Raw genomic sequence first — 20,749 nt, 5'->3', positions numbered from 1 at the left:
ATTTTAACCCCCTAGATCGGGTGGGTTGGGAGTGAGGGGGCAATCAAAATCAGAGAATTCTGGAGAGGGAACGAATTCCAGCTCCAACCTGTCGACTTCCACGTTCGACCTAGACATATCTGGGTGTGCACCCGCTTCAGGAAGCTGGAAGTAATTGCCGGCGGGCCAATATTTAAAGCAATGAATAAGATAGTTAAACTCGTTAAACTGTTTAATTTTTTGTGTATTGAGGCAGAAAAACGATTTTACCTCTGCCTCAACATGTTTCCCGTAGCCTCTGAAACACACCTTGGAAACTGAGGCGAGTTGCAGCCGGCAGCCACTTGGACATTTAAATCACTGTTTAACGGATGGGGATAAAAGGTGAGTTTTTGCAGCAAGGCACTCAGTTCTCTCAGACAAACCTTCGGCTGGGAGTTCTTTGTGTTTAGACTCAGATTTCTTTGTTCACACTCAGAATTCTTGTGTTCAGACACATTTACCTACATTTTGGAACCCCTCAAACTAACAACATCAGGATGGGTGGGGGGGGGGTCACAATGATTGTATTCAGCAGTACACCTGAGGAGATGGCACATCAGCATCCGCTGCAGGCATGGCGTGCATTTCTGGGACCTGCAGCTCCACAAGACATAGGTGCACCACAAGGACCTGCAGAAGAACAGAGAGGGGAACAATGGATGGGCCAACGTCGCAGGAGGCACTACCCGCGGAGAGGATCTACAGACAGAGGCTGAGCTTCCTGGACCTCTCTGAGGAGCAGTGCCTATGAAGGCTCAGATTGAGTCGCTAGGTGGTCGCAGACATCTGCAGGCTCCTTCATGCAAAGCTGCTCCCAGCTGGGCCTGGTGGCAACTCATTGCCCGTGGCAGTTAAAGTCACCATTGCCCTCAACTTCTTCGCCTCCGGATCCTTCCAGGGCGTCACCGGTCACATCACCAGGATCTCTCAGTCATCTGCACATAAGTGTATATGACAGGTCACGGATGGATTGTTTTGCAGAGCATCCCACTACGTCAACTTCCCCATCGACGACATCAGCCAGACTGAGAGGGCAGTGGGTTTCCATTCTCTAGCTGGCTTCCCACGGGTACAGGGCGCAATTGATTGCACACATATAGCAAACCGAGCACCTCCACATCAACCAAAAGGGATATCACTCCATCAATGTGCAGCTGGTTTGCGACCACCGGAACAGATTTCTACAGGTGTGTGCCAAATTCCCTGGCAGCTGCCATGATTCCTTCATTCTGCGAGAATCCAACATCCTGGCCTTCTTCAATGCACAAAACAGACTTAAGGGCTGGCTCCTTGGTGATGTGGCTCATGACAACTCTGAGAAACCCCACTAGTGAGGCACTGCACCGGTACAATGACAGTCACATCACCACCAGGTCTGTCATTGAACATGCCATAGGACTGCTCAAGATGCGCTTCCGGTGCCTGGATCGATCTGGGGGAGCCCTTCAGTACTCATCAGCAAGAGTGTGTAAAATAATAGTCGTCTGTTGCGTCCTGCACAACATCGCTCAACAGGGAGGGTTACCGGTGGATGAGGTCCCATGCACACGTGAATCATCCGCATCTGCCATCAACATTGAGGAGAATGAGGAGGATGGGCAACCTATTGGCAGGGGAGCAGCTCACCTGGCTGCTCGTGATGCCAGGGAGTCACTCATATATGATAGATTCTCATAGGGAGATCTGAAAAATGAGGATAGTCAAGTTCTCAGACCACCTGGAACGAGCACCACCAACACTAACACCTCCCCCCCCCCAACCCCCGGAACAAAACATTCCTACAACCACACATACACCAACTGTAAACGCACCCAATGGGTGGCATCAAGGCTCGCCGTTCATGATGAAGCACACCAAAGTGAATCAAGAATGGGCATGACGTGGCAGTGGTGGTGAGAACTATAACATTTAATGTGCATTTAACAAAAACCAAATATAAATGAAAAACATGCCATCCTGTCAGACACCCTTGTGCATACCCTTCGTGATTACAAAACTTTAGCCTTTCTCTTCCTACAACTTCTACATGGTGCATCCCCTGTGGCTTGGTTCATGCCCTGACTGCTTAGGTGCTTTTGGCCTATGCCCTCTGGGTTTTGGATCCTGTGAGGGCCACGCCAAAGACTACTCCACCTGCACCTGTGCAGGGCTGGACTCGGCCACCCGGAGAGGAGCCAGCATTGCGGGTACTGGTTGAGAGAGGGGCAACGGGTGAGATGTGTGAGTGCTTTGAGCGATGTCCCCACTTCCATGTCCCTTTTCGCCATCATCCCTCTCCTGGGCCACAGTCACATCACACCTGCCACCCTGCTGGACAACAGCTTGGAGCAGATCTGTAATGCGTTCTAAGGCCACGGCTAAAGTATCTGTCTGCCTGTTTAAGGTGGCAGAAATGTTGGCATCTAGAGTCCACACGGCCGTTGTTGGGGCCTGAATAGACTCATTTGGGAGCCTTTCTCTCCATCGCAGACATTCCCACACTTATCTGTGTCCCAATTCCACTAATGCTGGAGGTGGACTCCTCCATCCTCTCTGCTTTTGTGGAGAGTGTGCGTGGCACTTTTTCCAGTACCTCGCAAAGGTGCTGCTTTCCCTCGATCATTCTCCTTTTCAAAGATGGTCCCCGGGGTTCAGTATCTGCGTTCAGCTGAGCAGAGCTTGGAGAGGTGTGTGCTCACCGACGCGGACTCTCCACAGCTGCCCCTGACACCAGTGTCTGCTCATGCTCACTTGTGTGTGGTGATTCAGCAGGTGATAACCCAACTACCTCTCTAATAGGACCCACCGAGGTGTGAGTATCTGTGCTGGTGTATGGCTTGCTAAGGTGTAACGGTGCACACGCAGAGGCAGGGAGCTCCTCTGAGGAATCACTCTCTTCTATGACTTCAGTCCTTTAAGGGCCTGGAAGAGAACATAAGGCAATATTAAGAATCGTCACAGATGTAATGTTGAGATGAGCATACTGAGGTGTGCAACATGTCAATCATTAATAACATAAATTCATGTTGTGTGTGATGAATGTTAAAGTTCTGTCACCGGACATTTGCCAGTCTTGGCATCCGCGATGACCAGGCATTCCACCGTCCGGCACAGTTTCAACGCCTCCTTCTCCGCCTCTGTGAGGACCACTATTTGTGGTGGCCCCCCTCCAGTCTTCACCCTCTTCTGTGGATTCTGAGCTCTTTTCTCCCACAAGAGGAGAAAGTGCAGACACGTGAGTGAGTGAGGGTGAAGTGGTCACCCAATGGATGAGTTGCTTTGGGTGAGGCTGCCAATGAAAGAGATGCATCAGAGGGTGACCACATGACAGATCTATCACATTGCATCAGGATTGTGGTGAGTGACAGTGGTGGGTTCACAAATGGGGAGGTGAGGCAGTGCACAGTAAGTGAAGGTAGGTTGACGATGAGTCTTAACTGGGCATGAGGAGTGATGTGACGGAGTCGGCTTTGCATGGTAGAGTATGAGGGGGGTGATGTGCATCGTAGAATTCAGTTGAATCAGTAACTGTACTAATTTTTGCTGACCTGGTTAGGTCATTAAAGTGCTTCCTGCACTGAACCCATCTCCGGGAGATGTTGCCATACTGGTCACTTCCTCCATGACCTCGAGTCAGGTCTCCTTGGTGGCAGAGGCAGAGCACTTCCTGCTGTCCACTGGGTACAGCATCTTCCTCCTCCTCACCCTGGCCAGCAACACCTCAAGTGAAGAGTCATTGAACCGTGGCACCGGCTTGGTCCTTTGTTGCTCCATTTTAATAGATTACTTCTCTCTCCCGCAAAAGCCATTCATGCAATGGCTCTTTAAATACTCCAGTTGACAGCACTTCATTCGGATGCGTAGTGCCAAACCCGGAAGTCACATTCATGAGCATCAATTACGTCGCGATCACTCGAGAAAAGGTAGGAAATTTTTTTCCGCGTTTACCACGCACCCATTGACCCCGCCCCCACTGACATCCCACTGCCACTGTTGTGAGGCGAAAATATGTAGCCACGCCAAGGCTTTTGAGACAGGCTGAGGCCTTGAAGTAAAAACTTTAATGAATGCATTAAAAGACACACAAGACAATTCAATGGGTAAGTTTCTAGTAACATTATTGAGAAATATATCATTTTTGATTTTTAAAATTTATTTAACACTTTATTTTTTACATTAGAAGTTTCAGTTATTGAGAAAGATGGTAGATGAGACAGATGAGAGTTTTTTTGTCATAAAGCCTTTTGAGCGACTTGTGGGGATAAATATGTGCCATCTACAGACTGACAGGTAATAATGATAGGTCAGTCTTCTCTGAATTCTTATTAGATCACCACCTAGTGATGTGACAGATAATAGTTTCAGGTAAGTTTTGGCATTTTAACATTGTAATTCCCATTGGAAATGTTTACATAACCAGGTTTCAATGGAATGTACACCCTTGGCAAGATTTTTAATAAAATATAGATAGATTGGTAAGGATTGTAACTGTGCTTTGATGTGCTTGGTTTATTTATTCTCCTTCACAGATCACCCGTTTTACAGTTTAACTCCATGTCCTTAAAACATTTGGCCAATATAAATGTAGCAGGTGCCCTTAATATGCCCCGCTGCCTGGTGTCCAGCAAATGGAATGTTGTGGTCTATTTTAATAATTCTTTTTGATAAACCTGCAGCACCAGTGTCTTGTTCCTTCAGGTTCCTGACCCTAGGTTCCTTTTGAACAACAAACCTTCAATGTAGCAGAGCAACCCTGTTGGTTTGGACTTTGGCTTGCTCTCTCTTTATCTGTTTAATACTTTACTGGAGTAATTGCACTATTAGAATTGGGGCAAACTATTCTTAAAATTGTGATGTCTACCGGAAACGAATTAAACTATCTTTGCAAATAAATTTCTTTATTTAACTATTTACGTGAAGATTCCGGGCATGTTTTATTGAGGACTTTTTTTCATCATGCAGGAAGAGGTCAACAACAGATATATTTTTCTGGAAAAAGAGAGAGAATGGCAGGAGTTTAAGGTAAATATGCTTTTAATACCATGGGTTGAAGCAGGGCATTTCTTGGAAAAGAGCAGATCACCTTCTAGCAGAAAATATCACTGCTTCACTTTTAATTCTACAGATTTCAGAGTGTTTATGAGTTACCAGCTTAGAGCTTCTGAGCCTCATAACTCTGGAGTTCCTTCGTACAACATTAATATAGGGAAACCTAGATGAAGGGCCAACATTCATGATGCAAGATGCCACCAAGGGTAAAAACGCAGGAAAGACGACTAGGCAATTTAACAAAATAAGATTAAGTGACACCAGGCTTGAGTTTTAAGAGCTTCTAGATTTTAGGAGGAAGGCAGGACTCTGGAAGGTATACATACTATGACCAGATGCAGACCAAACTTTCTCTACTCTGTTTCAACAAAGGCCTGGATTTTATGATTGGCATTATTTTAGCGCTAGTGTTAACCCATTTATTTTAACACAGGCATTGCTCAACCAGTCCCTCACTGCCACTTTAAATGCCCTTGTCCCCAGTAAACCTATACTCTCCCATCCTGGTTATTCTCTTTAGTATGGTCCCCATCTTCGCTCCTTGAAGTCCAAGGTCACAAACTTGAGTGCAATCAAATAACTAGTTTAGCCATCTATTCCCTTCTCTGGCTGGACTACATCAAGCGCTATCAGGCCTCACTTTCCTCTGCCAAAAAGCCCACTATTCCAGGATAATTGTGGAGAGCAAAGATAACCCCGGCTTCTTTTCTCCACCACCAACCATCTCCTTAAACTCTCTCCCCTGCCCACTCCACCCTCACCTCCAAAAACAAGTGTGAAGAGCTCATGGACTTCTTTGTCACTAAGATTGAGACCATCTGTTCAGCTGCCTCTGATAAGAACATAAGAACATGAGAAATAGGAGCAGGAGAGGCCATACGGCCCCTCACGCCTGCAACGCCATTCAATAAGATCATGGCTGATCTTCGACCTCAACTCCACTTTCCTGCCCGATCCCCATATCCCTTAATTCCCCTGGAACCCAAAAAATCTATCTATCTCAGCCTTGAATATATTCAACAACTCAGCATCCACAGCCCTCTGGGGTAGAGAATTCCAAAGATTCTCAACCCTCTGAATGAAGAAATTCCTCTTCATCTCAAATGGCTGACTCCTTAGCCTGCAACTATGCCCCCAGTTCTAGACTCTCCAGCCAGGGGAAACAACCTCTCAGCATCTACCCTGTCAAGCTCCCTCAGAATTTTATATGTTTCGATGAGATTATCTCTCATTCTTCTAAACTCCAGAGAGTATAGGCCCATTCTACTCAATCTCTCCTCATAGGACAACCCCCTCATCCCAGGAATCAATCTAGTGAACCTTTGTTGCACCGCCTCCAAGGCAAGTATATCCTTCCTTAGATAAGGAGACTAAAACTGTACACAGTACTCCAGGTGAGATCTCACCAAAACCCTGTACAATTGTAATACTCTTGCACCGCAATCCCCTTGAAATAAAGGCCAACATGCCACCCATCCTCCCAATTGCTTGCTGTACCAGCATGCCAGCTTTTTGTGTTTCTTGTACGAGGACACCCAAATCTCTCCGAACATCAACATTTAACAGTTTCTCATCATTTAAAAAATAATCTGTTTCTCTATTCTTCCTATCAAAGTGAACAACCCCACTTTTCCCCACATTATACTCCATGCTTCCTCCCCCTCCCCAATACCCCTTCACCTTTCCCACCAAACCAAACCTACCCCCAGGCTTCCTCCACCTAGCCCTGATCCTGCATAATACTCCAATTTTTCTCCTATCTCCCCTCATGCCCTCTCCAAACTCATCCTGCTCTCTCAACCCCATTTTTTGGCCCCTATGGTAGCTGATATTGTAAATGGTTCCTTCTCCTCAGATACTGTCTCCTTTTTCAAAACTGCCATGATCACCCTGCTCTTCTTTTCTGGGAAATTATTATGCTAAATAAATTCCAAATACAGTAGTGAATTTGCATAATATTTTAATGTGAGTTCCTATTGGACCATGTAAATGTAAATTTTGCAAGGTCAGACTAATGACATGGAGCTTTACTCGGCAGGGGCACAGATTGGATAATTGGACATGGAGATAAATGCACCCAATTTGCAGTAATTCTGATTTCTTTTTGGTCATTAATTTAAATAATTAGGAAATCAGGAGTGCTGTGCATTAGGTGTGCTGACCTCCATGTCTGATTCTCTGTTCTGCTCTCCCATTAAGCTCGCCTTGTAATATCTAGCCTATATCTTAGAATTGCTACTTCAAGGAATTAGGCTGCACCTCTGGGGGTGGAGAAACAACTTCCACCTGCCTCAGAGATGCACCCCAGATCTCAGACAATCCTCCAGCCTTGGGGTTATTTAAATATTTAAAGTTGGTTCTGCCTGGCCTCCTCCAGATTGATGCACAGCTTTGCTGGGGCAGATCTCCATGCTGCTTGTAAAAGGGAGCAAATTCTTTGAATTTTTTTTAATGTTTCCTCTTCGGTCTGTACAATCCAATACTCTGAGAGCGATTGTACAACTCTGTCAGCAAAAAAAAACTTCCGGGCCCCCTCCACTGCCATACCAATGCTAGCACTAGGGACTAACAGGTATCCTGGTATCTAGTACTGCAACGTCGTGAATAACAAAGAATATGTAATTTCCCTATTTTACATCTTGTTTCAATATGCCCACCCAAAAACGAATGGGTGCATTCTACACTGTAGGCCTGTGCAGTGGGAAATAGGGCCCCCACCAATTTTCTGCCCCCATCCCCTCCACACACCTCCTCCCCCATATCCAGCAAAAAAATTGGAGGGAGGTACACAGGAAATTGTGGTCTATATATCCATTAGTGCTTTTTCCGGAGAAGATGTTGAAAGCATTTGAATAAAATTATGCAAAAAAAAATACTGGCAATTATCTACTTTTAACTTAATTGCTACCGATAATGTGAGTTTGTGCTCTTTGCATAAGAGAAAACACCAAAATGATCAAATTGAAGTTTTTAAGATTGGTCCAAGCAAATTGTTCACTATGTTGAAGAGTTTAAATACCAGTGAGAGAAGTTAAATATTGAGGACCTTTCTTACTCAGAATCCATTCAATCACTATTGACCCAGCTTTCCCATTGCAATGTATGTTATGGGAACAAATTTATTAAGCTTACAATTATGTCTGTCACCCCAGATGGTCATAAAATTATTTTATTTAAATCATTCGCCACTGCCCTATTTACCCTTCCACAAGGACATGGGTGCCTCTTTGGTTTAGGCGAAAGACATCCTGGGGTAGAGATTGCGTTTTGGGCACAAGTGGGAAATTACACCCAAAATGCACTTGAAATTGCGCTGGTTAGGTTACAGTTCAAATTTCCGCTAAAATTCATTTGCATAATCACAAACTTAAAAACGTCAATGAACCAGTGCAATCGGGAAATGCAATAGGATGCAATTATTTCTTTTTTTTCCTTTTCATTATAAAGTATTCCTTGATGTATTTAAGAGTGGTAACCTGGTGCAGTTTTATTAATACAGCTGGTTTATCACCAAAAATAAGCATTTTTAATAAGGGTGTCCAGCATTTTTAATAAGAGTGTCCAGTCATCCACCTGTGAGTAACCTGATTTAAAATCACTGAAAATGACTTTAAAAAACTATACTGAACCATTTACTAGTTTCATAAGAAACATAAGAAATGGGAGCAGGATTAGACCTTACGGCCCCTCGAGGCTGCTCCGCTATTCACTCAGATCATGGCTGATCTTCGACCTCAACTCCACTTTCCCGCCCGATCCCCATAATCCCTTGATTCCCCTAGAGTCCAAAAATCTATTCATCTCAGCCTTGAATACACTCAACGACTCAGCATCCACAATCCTCTGGGGTAGAGAATTCCAAAGATTCACAACCCTCGACATGAAGAAATTCCTCCTCATCTCAGTCTTGAATGGCCTTCATTGGTTAAACTACTCAGTTTCTCAGTAAATTAAATATTTTTTGATATGAAAAAACTTTTCAAACATGCCTAGTAGTGCCTGTGTGCTTACGAAAATGAGCACAATTTGAAGAGCCTTCCCTAACCAGTGCAATCGGTGGAATCAATGTTGATCTGGGGGCGTGGCCAGTTTTGTGGGTGTGGCCTGATCCAGGCAAATTGAATCTTAACCCAGTGTAAAAGATGGGAGAAAACACGAATGTAAGTGGTTTTGGGTGCAACTCACTTACGCTTAAAATTCCCCGATCTTTTGCGCTGGTTCAGCCGATTTTGCCCAGATTGCGCTGATATTAATGGCGGAAACTCTATCCCCTTGTCTGTAAAGCCTTCCCTGGCCCCAAAAGTGGTCCCACTGTCTCAGGAATATGAAACCCTCCCTTCTACACCATCCTTCCAACTACATGTTGACAATCCTAATTTTTCTCTCCTGCCTAGTCCATCGCGTCGCACTGGGAATAATCCAGGGATTACTGCCCTGGAGGTTCTGCTCTTTAATCTAGAATTGAGTTCCTTAAAATCCTTTTGCAGAACCTTGAACCTACTCCTGTCTCTGTCATTGGTTCCCACATGAACCAAGATCTCTGGCTGCTTGCCTTCCCATTCTAGAACCTTTTGTATTTACTCGTGAGGTCCAGAATCCTAGCACCTGGGAAGCAATTTACCATTTCATAGAATCATAGAATCATAGAAGTTACAACATGGAAACAGGCCCTTCGGCCCAACATGTCCATGTCGCCTAGTTTATACCACTAAGCTAGTCCCAATTGCCTGCACTTGGCCCATATCCCTCGATACCCATCTTACCCATGTAACTGTCCAAATGCTTTTTAAAAGACAAAATTGTACCCGCCTCTACTACTGCCTCTGGCAGCTCGTTCCAGACACTCACCACCCTTTGAGTGAAAAAATTGCCCCTCTGGATCCTTTTGTATCTCTCCCCTCTCACCTTAAATCTGTGCCCCCTCGTTATAGACTCCCCTACCTTTGGGAAAAGATTTTGACTATCTACCTTATCTATGCCCCTCATTATTTTATAGACTTCTATAAGATCACCCCTTAACCTCCTACTCTCCAGGGAAAAAAGTCCCAGTCTGTCTAACCTCTCCCTGTAAGTCAAACCATCAAGTCCCGGTAGCATCCTAGTAAATCTTTTCTGCACTCTTTCTAGTTTAATAATATCCTTTCTATAATAGGGTGACCAGAACTGTACACAGTAATCCAAGTGTGGCCTTACTAATGTCTTGTACAACTTCAACAAGACATCCCAACTCCTGCATTCAATGTTCTGACCAATGAAACCAAGCATGCTGAATGCCTTCTTCACCACCCTATCCACCTGTGACTCCACTTTCAAGGAGCTATGAATCTGTACTCCTAGATCTCTTTGTTCTATAACTCTCCCCAACGCCCTACCATTAACGGAGTAGGTCCTGGCCCGATTCGATCTACCAAAATGCATCACCTCACATTTATCTAAATTAAACTCCATCTGCCATTCATCGGCCCACTGGCCCAATTTATCAAGATCCCGTTGCAATCCTAGATAACCTTCTTCACTGTCCACAATGCCACCAATCTTGGTGTCATCTGCAAACTTACTAACCATGCCTCCTAAATTCTCATCCAAATCATTAATATAAATAACAAATAACAGCGGACCCAGCACCGATCCCTGAGGCACACCGCTGGACACAGGCCTCCAGTTTGAAAAACAACCCTCGACAACCACCCTCTGTCTTCTGTCGTCAAGCCAATTTTGTATCCAATTGGCTACCTCATCTTGGATCCCATGAGATTTAACCTTATGTAACAACCTACCATGCGGTACCTTGTCAAATGCTTTGCTGAAGTCCATGTAGACCACGTCTACTGCACAGCCCTCATCTATCTTCTTGGTTACCCCTTCAAAAAACTCAATCAAATTCGTGAGACATGATTTTCCTCTCACAAAACCATGCTGACTGTTCCTAATTAGTCCCTGCCTCTCCAAATGCCTGTAGATCCTGTCCCTCAGAATACCCTCTAACAACTTACCCACTACAGATGTCAGGCTCACTGGTCTGTAGTTCCCAGGCTTTTCCCTGCCGCCCTTCTTAAACAAAGGCACAACATTTGCTACCCTCCAATCTTCAGGCACCTCACCTGTAGCGGTGGATGATTCAAATATCTCTGCTAGGGGACCCGCAATTTCCTCCCTAACCTCCCATAACGTCCTGGGATACATTTCATCAGGTCCCGGAGATTTATCTACCTTGATGCGCGTTAAGACTTCCAGCACCTCCCTCTCTGTAATATGTACACTCCTCAAGACATCACTATTTATTTCCCCAAGTTCCCTAACATCCATGCCTTTCTCAACCGTAAATACCGATGTGAAATATTCATTCAGGATCTCACCCATCTCTTGTGGTTCCGCACATAGATGACCTTGTTGATCCTTAAGAGGCCCTACTCTCTCCCTAGTTACCCTTTTGCCCTTTATGTATTTGTAGAAGCTCTTTGGATTCACCTTTGCCTGATCTGCCAAAGCAATCTCATATCCCCTTTTTGCCCTCCTGATTTCTCTCTTAACTCTACTCCGGCAATCTCTATACTCTTCAAGGGATCCACTTGATCCCAGCTGCCTATGCATGTCATATGCCTCCTTCTTCTTTTTGACTAGGGCCTCAATCTCCCGAGTCATCCAAGGTTCCCTACTTCTACCAGCCTTGCCCTTCACTTTATAAGGAATGTGCTTATCCTGAACCCTGGTTAACACACTTTTGAAAGCCTCCCACTTACCAGACGTCCCTTTGCCTGCCAACAGACTCTCCCAATCAACTTCTGAAAGTTCCTGTCTAATACCATCAAAATTGGCCTTTCCCCAATTTAGAATTTTAACTTTTGGGCCAGACCTATCCTTCTCCATAGCTATCTTAAAACTAATGGAATTATGATCACTGGTCCCAAAGTGATCCCTCACTAACACTTCTGTCACCTGCCCTTCCTTATTTCCCAAGAGGAGGTCAAGTTTTGCCCCCTCTCTAGTCGGGCCATCCACATACTGAATGAGAAATTCCTCCTGAATACACTCAACAAATTTCTCTCCATCCAAGCCCCTAATGCTATGGCTGTCCCAGTCAATGTTGGGAAAGTTAAAGTCCCCTACTATTACCACCCTATTTTTCTTGCAGCTGTCTGTAATCTCCTTACATATTTGCTCCTCAATTTCCCGTTGACCATTTGGGGGTCTGTAGTACAATCCTATCAAAGTGATCTCTCCCTTCTTATTTTTCAGTTCTACCCATATAGACTCAGTGGGCGAACCCTCGGATATATCCCCTCTCACTACTGCCGTGATGTTCTCCCTAATCAAGAACGCAACTCCCCCTCCTCTCTTACCTCCTGCTCTATCTTTCCTATAGCATCTGTACCCTGGAACATTGAGCTGCCAGTCCTGCCCCTCCCTTAGCCATGTTTCAGTAATAGCTATAACATCCCAGTCCCATGTACCCATCCATGCCCTGAGTTCATCTGCCTTGCCCATCAGACTTCTTGCATTGAAATAAATGCAGTTTAATCTAGACTTCCCTTGGTCTTTGCCCTGCTTTCTCAGACCATCTGTCCGGTCATGTTCTGTACACTCTCCCTTACTGCCTTTTGTTTCTGTCACCACTTTATTTCCCACTGACTTCCTGCATCGGTTCCCATCCCCCTGCCACATTAGTTTAAACCCTCCCCAACAGCACTGGCAAACACTCCCCCTAGGACATTGGTTCCAGTCCTGCCCAGATGCAGACCGTCCAATTTGTACTGGTCCCACCTCCCCCAGAACCGGTTCCAATGGCCCAGGAATTTGAATCCCTCCATCTTGCACCATCTCTCAAGCCACGTATTCATCTTAGCTATCCTGTCATTCCGACTCTGACTAACCCGTGGCACTGGTAGCAATCCTGAGATTACTACCTTTGAGGTCCTACTCTTTAGTTTAACTCCTAACTCCCTAAATTCAGCTTGTAGGACCTCATCCTGTTTTTTACCTATATCGTTGGTGCCTATATGCACCACGACAACTGGCTGTTCACCCTCCCCCTCCAGAATGTCCTGCAGCCGCTCCGAGACATCCTTGACCCTTGCACCAGGGAGGCAACATACCATCCTGGAGTCTCGGTTGCGTCCGCAGAAACGCCTGTCTATTCCCTGGGAAAACGCCTGGGACACTAGAGCACATCTACACTAGAGCACATCTACAAAAGAAGCTATTTATTCCCCGACTATAGAATCCCTCACAATCACCAATCGCCTATTCGTTGTGAATGTAACAGTTTCATGGCAGGGCTGGTTCATGTTTACCTCTGCTTGGATGTCTGGCTCACTGAGGCTCAATTTGTTAATGGAGGATGCTTGGACAAGCACTCCATGAAACACCTTCAGAACAATCGCTTTAGGATCAAACTACCCATTGGTGGGCTTTAAATGTATCTATAATTTCTGCTTCCAGATGATCTTTTGACATGGCTTATTGAAAGTTTGGCTTTCAAGTGACAGATTCTCAGCCATGCTGTCACTCATTAAGATGTCTTGGGTAAGCCACACAATCGCAGCAGGCGATTACTTTGTAACGACATCGCATCTGGTCCTCTGGATAAAATTCCACATGGGATAATGGGGGCATGGGTGAAAGACTCGCTCGCCGCCCCCACAGCCGGAATTTAGGGCGCAACTTAAACAGGGCGGAAACCTGGCAGAACCAGGTTCTGCACCGAATTTCTGGCCCACTTAGAAATTGTTTCCATCGTTCTGCAACCCAGGAATTTCAGCCACTGAAAAGAGATTGTGTTCTGTGGCTGGAATTATCTAGTTACATAATGGACTAGGAACTGTTGTGTGGATTTATCTTTGCTTGAATGAAATGAAGCCTTCATTCCAATACAAAATGGTCCAGATGGTATCCTTAGACAAAAAGTAAATAATCCTAGACAACAGCAGCAACAATTATTAAACTACATTTTGGCTCCAAATATGAGCTTAGTCAAAGTAGTTAACAACTACTCATTAACATAATGAGCTGAATTCACAAAACTGTTCCGTGGACTACATTTTTGAGTTTGCGATTGAGTGAAATAAAGAAAGAACTTGCATTTATATAGCGCCCTTCACGACTTTAACGTGTCCCATAGCACTTCACAGCCAATTAAGTTCTTTTGAAGTGTGATCATTGTTGTAATGTAGGAAACGTGGCAGCCAAATAGCAATGAGATAATGACCAAATAATCTGTGTTAGTGATGTTGGTTGAGGGATAAATGTTTGCCAGGAAACCAAAGAGAACTCCCCTGCTCTTCTTTGAAATAGTGCCATGAGATCTTTTATGTCCACCTAAGAGTACAGAATCGATTTGATGTCTCATCTGAAAGATGGCACCTCCGACAGTACTTCCTCAGTACTGCACTGAAGGTCCAGCCTAGATTATGTGCTCAAATCTCTGGAGTGGGATTTAGGCCCACACCTTCTGACTCAGAGGCGAGTGCTACCACTGAGCCGGGAAACTCTTCTATATGGGGATGAACAGTCTTATTGAGATGTATTTATTTTAATGTGAATGAACATCATAATTAGTCATTTCATTTTGAAGAGAGCAACTGAGATTGAAAATTCCGATTCAACTCTGTGTTGAGCTCTAAGTCTCTGCTGAATTAGCTGATCTCAGACAGGGTGAAGGTAGAGATGTTGCAATTGGCTGCACTGTTCTTGATCAATGAAGGAAAAGTTCCTGCTCTTGATCAACAGCTGACGATCCCTCCTGGAAAATGTGGATGATAGGTAAATGCAGGGTCAGGCTTGGCTGTGATACCCTACCTGGTCAAAAAGTGGCCAATATTTGTTTGTGAGTCTGCCAACACACACCAGCCAAACTCACACACAAATAATGGCCAATTGCACAAAGTACTGAAGGAGTGCTCAAGTTTATGGGACAACTAAATGAGACACAACCTTTAGGAGAGAAGCAGAAAAACAACAAAAATAAATGACAATTATTTGAAATCAAAATGGAACTATTAAGACGTGAAATGGATGATAAAATATGTTCACATTTGGTAATAGTACACTCGCAGTTTAAAATATCCTAGCTCTGAAATTTGATTCAGAAAGGGGAGGGCACAATTGGGACAGACTTACAGTGGGTGCCTGAAATTAGGAGCAGAGGGATGAGGTCCTGCAGGCAGAGTTTAAGAAGCTAGGAAAGAAATTAATGAGCAGCACCTTATAGGTAATAATCTCCGGATTACTCTCAGTGCCACGCTGTAGTGAGTGTAGAAATAGGAGTATAGAACAAATGAATATGTGGCTGGAGAGATGGTGCAGGAGAGAGGGCTTTAGATTCCTGGGGCATTAGGACTGGTTCTGGGGGATGTGGGACCTGTACAGGCCGGATGGGTTGCAACTCAACAGGGCCGGGACCAATATCCTCCGGGGATAGCTTGGCAAGGGCGTGGGAACCTGAGTGTAGATTCAGAAGGCAGAGAAGCAGAGCTAAAAATGGAAGAGAAAAAATTAGTAAGCGAATTTGGAAGGCAGAGGAAACAAAGATTAGAAAATAGACAACAAAAAAGTTTGGAAGTGCTTAATTGTATATACTTCAATGCAAGGAGTCTAGTGAATAAGGTAGATGAGCTAAGGGCACAGATAGACACATGGAAGTTTCATATCTCAGCTATTACTGAAACATGGCTTAGAGGGGCAGGAATGGCAGCTCAACAATCCTGTAATAGTAGGGGATTTCAACTATCCTAATATTAACTGGGATAGAATCAGTGTAAAAGGTATAGAGGACACAGAATTCTTAGATTGCATTCAGAAGAACTTTTTTTAGCCAGTACTTAACAAGCCCAACAAGAGGGGGGACAGTTCTGGACTTAGTTTTAGGGAATGAAGCTGGGCAGGTGGAAGGAGTATCAGTGGGAAAGCATTTTGCTGGTAGTGATTATAATTCAGTTAGATTTAACATAGTTATGGAAAAGGACAAAAATAGAACAGGAGTAAAAGTTCTCAATTGGGAAAAGGCCAATTTACTAAGCTGAGAATTGATTTAGCAAAAGTGAACTGGAAACAGCTACTTGAAGGTAAATTAGTGTCAGAGCAATGGGAGGCATTCAAGGGAGAGATTGTGAGGGTTCAGAACAAACATGTTCCCACAAAGAGAAAAGGTGGGACTGCCAAATCTAGAGCCCCCTGGATGACAAGGAGCATACAGGGTAGGATACAGCAAAAAAGGGAAGCCTACGTCAGATACCAAGAGCTCAATACCGCAGAAAGCCTGGAGGAGTATAGAAAGTGCAGAGATGAAATTAAAAAGGAAATTAGGAAAGCAAAGAGAGGGCATGAAAAAATACTGGCAAGTAAAATCAAGGAAAATCCAAAGATGTTTTATAAATACATAAAGAGCAAGAGAATAACTAAGGAAAGAGTAGGGCCTATTAGAGACCAAACAAGTAACCTACGTGTGGAGGCGGATGATGTGGATATGGTTCTAAATGAATACTTTGCATCTGTCTTCACAAAAGAGGGGGATAATACAGACATTGTAGTTAGGGACGAGGAGGAGTGTGAAATATTGAATGGGATAAACATATGAGAGAGGAAGTATTAAAGGGTTTAGCATCTTTGAAAGTAGATAAATTGCTAGGCCGGGATGAAATGTATCCCAGGCTGTTAAGAGAAGCAAGGGAGGAAATAGCAGAGGCTCTGACCATCATTTCCCAATCCTTCTTGGCTACAGGCATGGTGCCGGAGGATTGGAAGACTGCTAACGTTGTACCATTGTTTAAAAAGGTAGAATGAGATAGACTGAGTAATTATAGTCCCGTTTAAGGCTGTTTCCAGTGGGGTTCCACAAGGCTCAGTACTAGATCCCTTGCTTTTTGTGGTATATATTAATGATTTGGACTTGAATGTGGGGGGCTTGATCAAGTAGTTTGCAGATGATGCAAAAATTGGCCATGTGGTTGATAGTGAGGAGGAAAACTGCAGGAAGATATCAATGGACTGGTCAGGTGGGCAGAAAAGTGGCAAATGGAATTCAATCCAGAGAAGTGTGAGGTAATGCATTGGGGAAGGCAAACAAGGCAAGGGAATACACAATAAATGGGAGGATATTGAGAGGTGTAGAGGAACAGAGGGACCTTGGAATGCATGTCCACAGATCCCTGAAGGTAGTAGGACAGGTAAACAAAATGGTTAAGAAGGCATACGGGATACTTTCCTTTATTGTGGAGGCATAGAATATAAGATCAGGAAGGTTATGCTAGAACTGTATAAAACACTGGTTAGGCCACAGTTTGAGTACTGCGTACAGTTCTGGTCACCACATTACAGGAAGGATGTGATTGCACTAGAGAGGGTACAGAGGAGATTTACGAAGATGTTGCCAGGGCTGGAGAATTTTAGCTATGAGAAAAGATTGGATAGGTTGGGTTGTTTTCTTTGGAACAGAGGAGGCTGAGGGGAGATTTGCCTGAAGATTGGAGGGTAGCAAATGTTGTGCCTTTGTTTAAGAAGAGCGGCAGGGAAAAGCCTGGGAACTACAGACCGGTGAGCCTGACATCTGTAGTGGGTAAGTTGTTAGAGGGTATTCTGAGAGACAGGATCGACAGGCATTTGGAGAGGCAGGGACTGATTAGGAACAGTCAGCATGGTTATGTGAGAGGAAAATCATGTCTCACGAATTTGATTGAGTTTTTTGAAGGGGTAACCAAGAAGATAGATGAGGGCTGTGCAGTAGACGTGGTCTACATGGACTTTAGCAAAGCCTTTGACAAGGTACCGCATGGTAGGTTGTTACATAAGGTTAAATCTCACGGGATCCAAGGTGAGGTAGCCAATTGGATACAAAATTGGATTGACGACAGAAGACAGAGGATGGTTGTAGAGGGTTGTTTTTCAAACTGGAGGCCTGTGACCAGCGGTGTGCCTCAGGGATCGGTGCTGGGTCCGCTGTTATTTGTTATTTATATTAATGATTTGGATGAGAATTTAGGAGGCATGGTTAGTAAGTTTGCAGATGACACCAAGATTGGTGGCATTGTGGACAGTGAAGAAGGTTATCTAGGATTGCAACGGGATCTTGATAAATTGGGCCAGTGGGCCGATGAATGGCAGATGGAGTTTAATTTAGATAAATGTGAGGTGATGCATTTTGGTAGATCGAATCGGGCCAGGACCTACTCCGTTAATGGTAGGGTGTTGGGGAGAGTTATAGAACAAAGAGATCTAGAAGTACAGGTTCATAGCTCCTTGAAAGTGGAGTCACAGGTGGATAGGGTGGTGAAGAAGGCATTCAGCATGCTTGGTTTCATTGGTCAGAACATTGAATACAGGAGTTGGGATGTCTTGTTGAAGTTGTACAAGACATTAGTAAAGCCACACTTGGATTACTGTGTACAGTTCTGGTCACCCTATTATAGAAAGGATATTATTAAACTAGAAAGAGTGCAGAAAAGATTTACTAGGATGCTACCGGGACTTGATGGTTTGACTTATAGGGAGAGGTTGGATAGACTGAGACTTTTTTCCCTGGAGAGTAGGAGGTTTAGGGGTGATCTTATAGAAGTCTATAAAATAATGAGGGGCATAGATAAGGTAGATAGTCAAAATCTTTTCCCAAAGGTAGGGGAGTCTATAACGAGGGGGCATAGATTTAAGGTGAGAGGAGAGAGATACAAAAGGGTCCAGAGGGGCAATTTTTTCACTCAAAGGGTGGTGAGTGTCTGGAACGAGCTGCCAGAGGCAGTAGTAGAGGCGGGTACAATTTTGTCTTTTAAAAAGCATTTGGACAGTTACATGGGTAAGATGGGTATAGAGGGATATGGGCCAAGTGCAGGCAATTGGGACTAGCTTAGTGGTATAAACTGTGCGACATGGACATGTTGGGCCGAAGGGCCTGTTTCCATGTTGTAAACTTCTATGATTCTATGATTTAATTGAGGTATACAAAATTATAATGGGACTAGATAGAGTGAATAGGGAGGACCTATTTCCCTGAGCAGAGAGGTTAGTGACCAGGGGGCATAGATTTAAAGTAATTGGTAAAGTAATTGAATATGTAAATTAGAGCCTGCCACCTTCAGTTTTCTTCAGCAGCCCCCATGGCTGCCAATGAGAGGTAAATTGTAAAAATATATTCTTTTTAAAAAACACCTTCCTGTGGAGCTAGGAGGAGCAGGAGTGCTCCCCGACTCCACAGGCATTGCAATCGATTCCCCTCCTTCCCCCCCCCAACCCTGTGGCCCGATCCAACCCTCCCTCCCTCGACTTACCTGAGGCCCAACATTGATACCCGCTTCACCAGCGAGCTGCTTGGGGACGTGCAGCAAGTTTTTCACAGCTCGCTGGTCTAATTTAAAGTAGGCCCAAGGCCTAATTTCAATTGGCCTTAGGCCTACCTGTTCCAGCGCAGGGATCGTTCCCTGCATCCAGTTCAAAATAATAACATTTGATTTGCTCGAATATCCAATTAAAGGCTTTTCCTAATACTAGATAATTCCTTCTGATCCAAATTGGTTACTGTATTTTCTGCCACATTACTTAACATATTTCCATTGGAAAAAAAATCGGGCGGGTGTAAACGAAGCTGCTGATTTGCTATCTCCCGTTGTGTGCTCCTGCCCGTTGGCCCAATTTCACCCATCGGTCTCGAGTCCCAGAAATATATGGAGAACTGTAAAAGGAAAAGTAATCAACTGATCAATGTTTTGCAGAGTTATTTACTACAATGAAGACTTATTAACATCCTTTCCATTAGTAGTCCTGCACAGTAGAGAAAAATAGTACTGGAAAAAAATGATGTATTTAGTATATTTGATAATGAAGGGTGTTGATTAATTTTTCTATCTTTTTTTCCAACAGCAAAAAGTGATAAGGGAAACAATGTTTTACAAAGGAATAAAACCTGGCATTGGAAAATGGAACCATGACTGGAATAGAAAAAAACACTCAAAAGGAAATGCCTCTCATTCATCTTGAGAATGACACCAGATTATAAAGGTTGGAACAACAGGGTGGACCTGAATCACCTAATTAGCATCTGGAGTCCAACACTTGTGCTTCCATTTCCCATCCACTTCAGCAAAAAAGACTCTCTTCTTCCTGTAGAGCAGAAAACAGAAGCTTTGAAAACTGCATATCACCCTAATCATTTCCTTTGCCATGAATTGCTATGACCATGGATGATTCAGAAAAACAACGTACATTATGTGATTTTTCACAATTAACTTCCCTGTTCCCACTCTTACTTTCATATCCTGAATACAAAATAAGAATTTTTGCTCAACTACAAGAGATTTTCAATTAACCCTTTTGTCCCTGGGAGCAAAGAAACCTTGAAAGATCTTACAATTAAAGTTAGATTTCAGTAACGGCTTTATTTTTTTGCGCTTTTTTATCTTATATTTAGAATGTTTACTTTGATAAGCCACTGAAATGTAGAACAGCATGACTTGTTGTGGTGAATACATTGCCATCAAATTAATCTCACAGCACTGTGTTTTAACAACTGCAACCACACAAACCAAACTATCACTCTACTAATATACCTAGTATTTCTACTTGAGCAAAGCCAATCGTTGTAAAATACATTGTAAAATAAGCATCTGCACACAGGTTTTTACAAACTACATGCCTAATTGTGTCCGTTTTACGTGTTGGTACTATTAATTTTATTGTCAATCCAGCACAAAAGTCACACATACCCCTTCCGTTTCCATAG

General features: G+C 43.9%; 1 protein-coding gene across 1 annotated transcript in view; it reads left to right on the top strand.

The window, feature by feature from the left end:
• cnbd1 (cyclic nucleotide binding domain containing 1) overlaps positions 1-20,368 on the top strand; it is a 155,544-nt gene extending 135,176 nt beyond the window's left edge. The window contains 3 exon segments of the mRNA XM_067975348.1: positions 4,963-5,022; positions 19,891-20,001; positions 20,003-20,368. Of these exon segments, the coding sequence (XP_067831449.1) occupies positions 4,963-5,022; positions 19,891-20,001; positions 20,003-20,065 (234 nt within the window). The 3' untranslated portion in view covers positions 20,066-20,368.
• The last annotated feature ends 381 nt before the right edge of the window (positions 20,369-20,749 follow it).

The sequence above is a fragment of the Heptranchias perlo genome, chromosome 3 (genome assembly GCF_035084215.1).
Source record: "Heptranchias perlo isolate sHepPer1 chromosome 3, sHepPer1.hap1, whole genome shotgun sequence".
Lineage (NCBI taxonomy): Eukaryota > Metazoa > Chordata > Chondrichthyes > Hexanchiformes > Hexanchidae > Heptranchias > Heptranchias perlo.
Note: the sequence above shows the minus strand (reverse complement) of the source record. Positions and strands in the feature narration are given on the sequence as shown.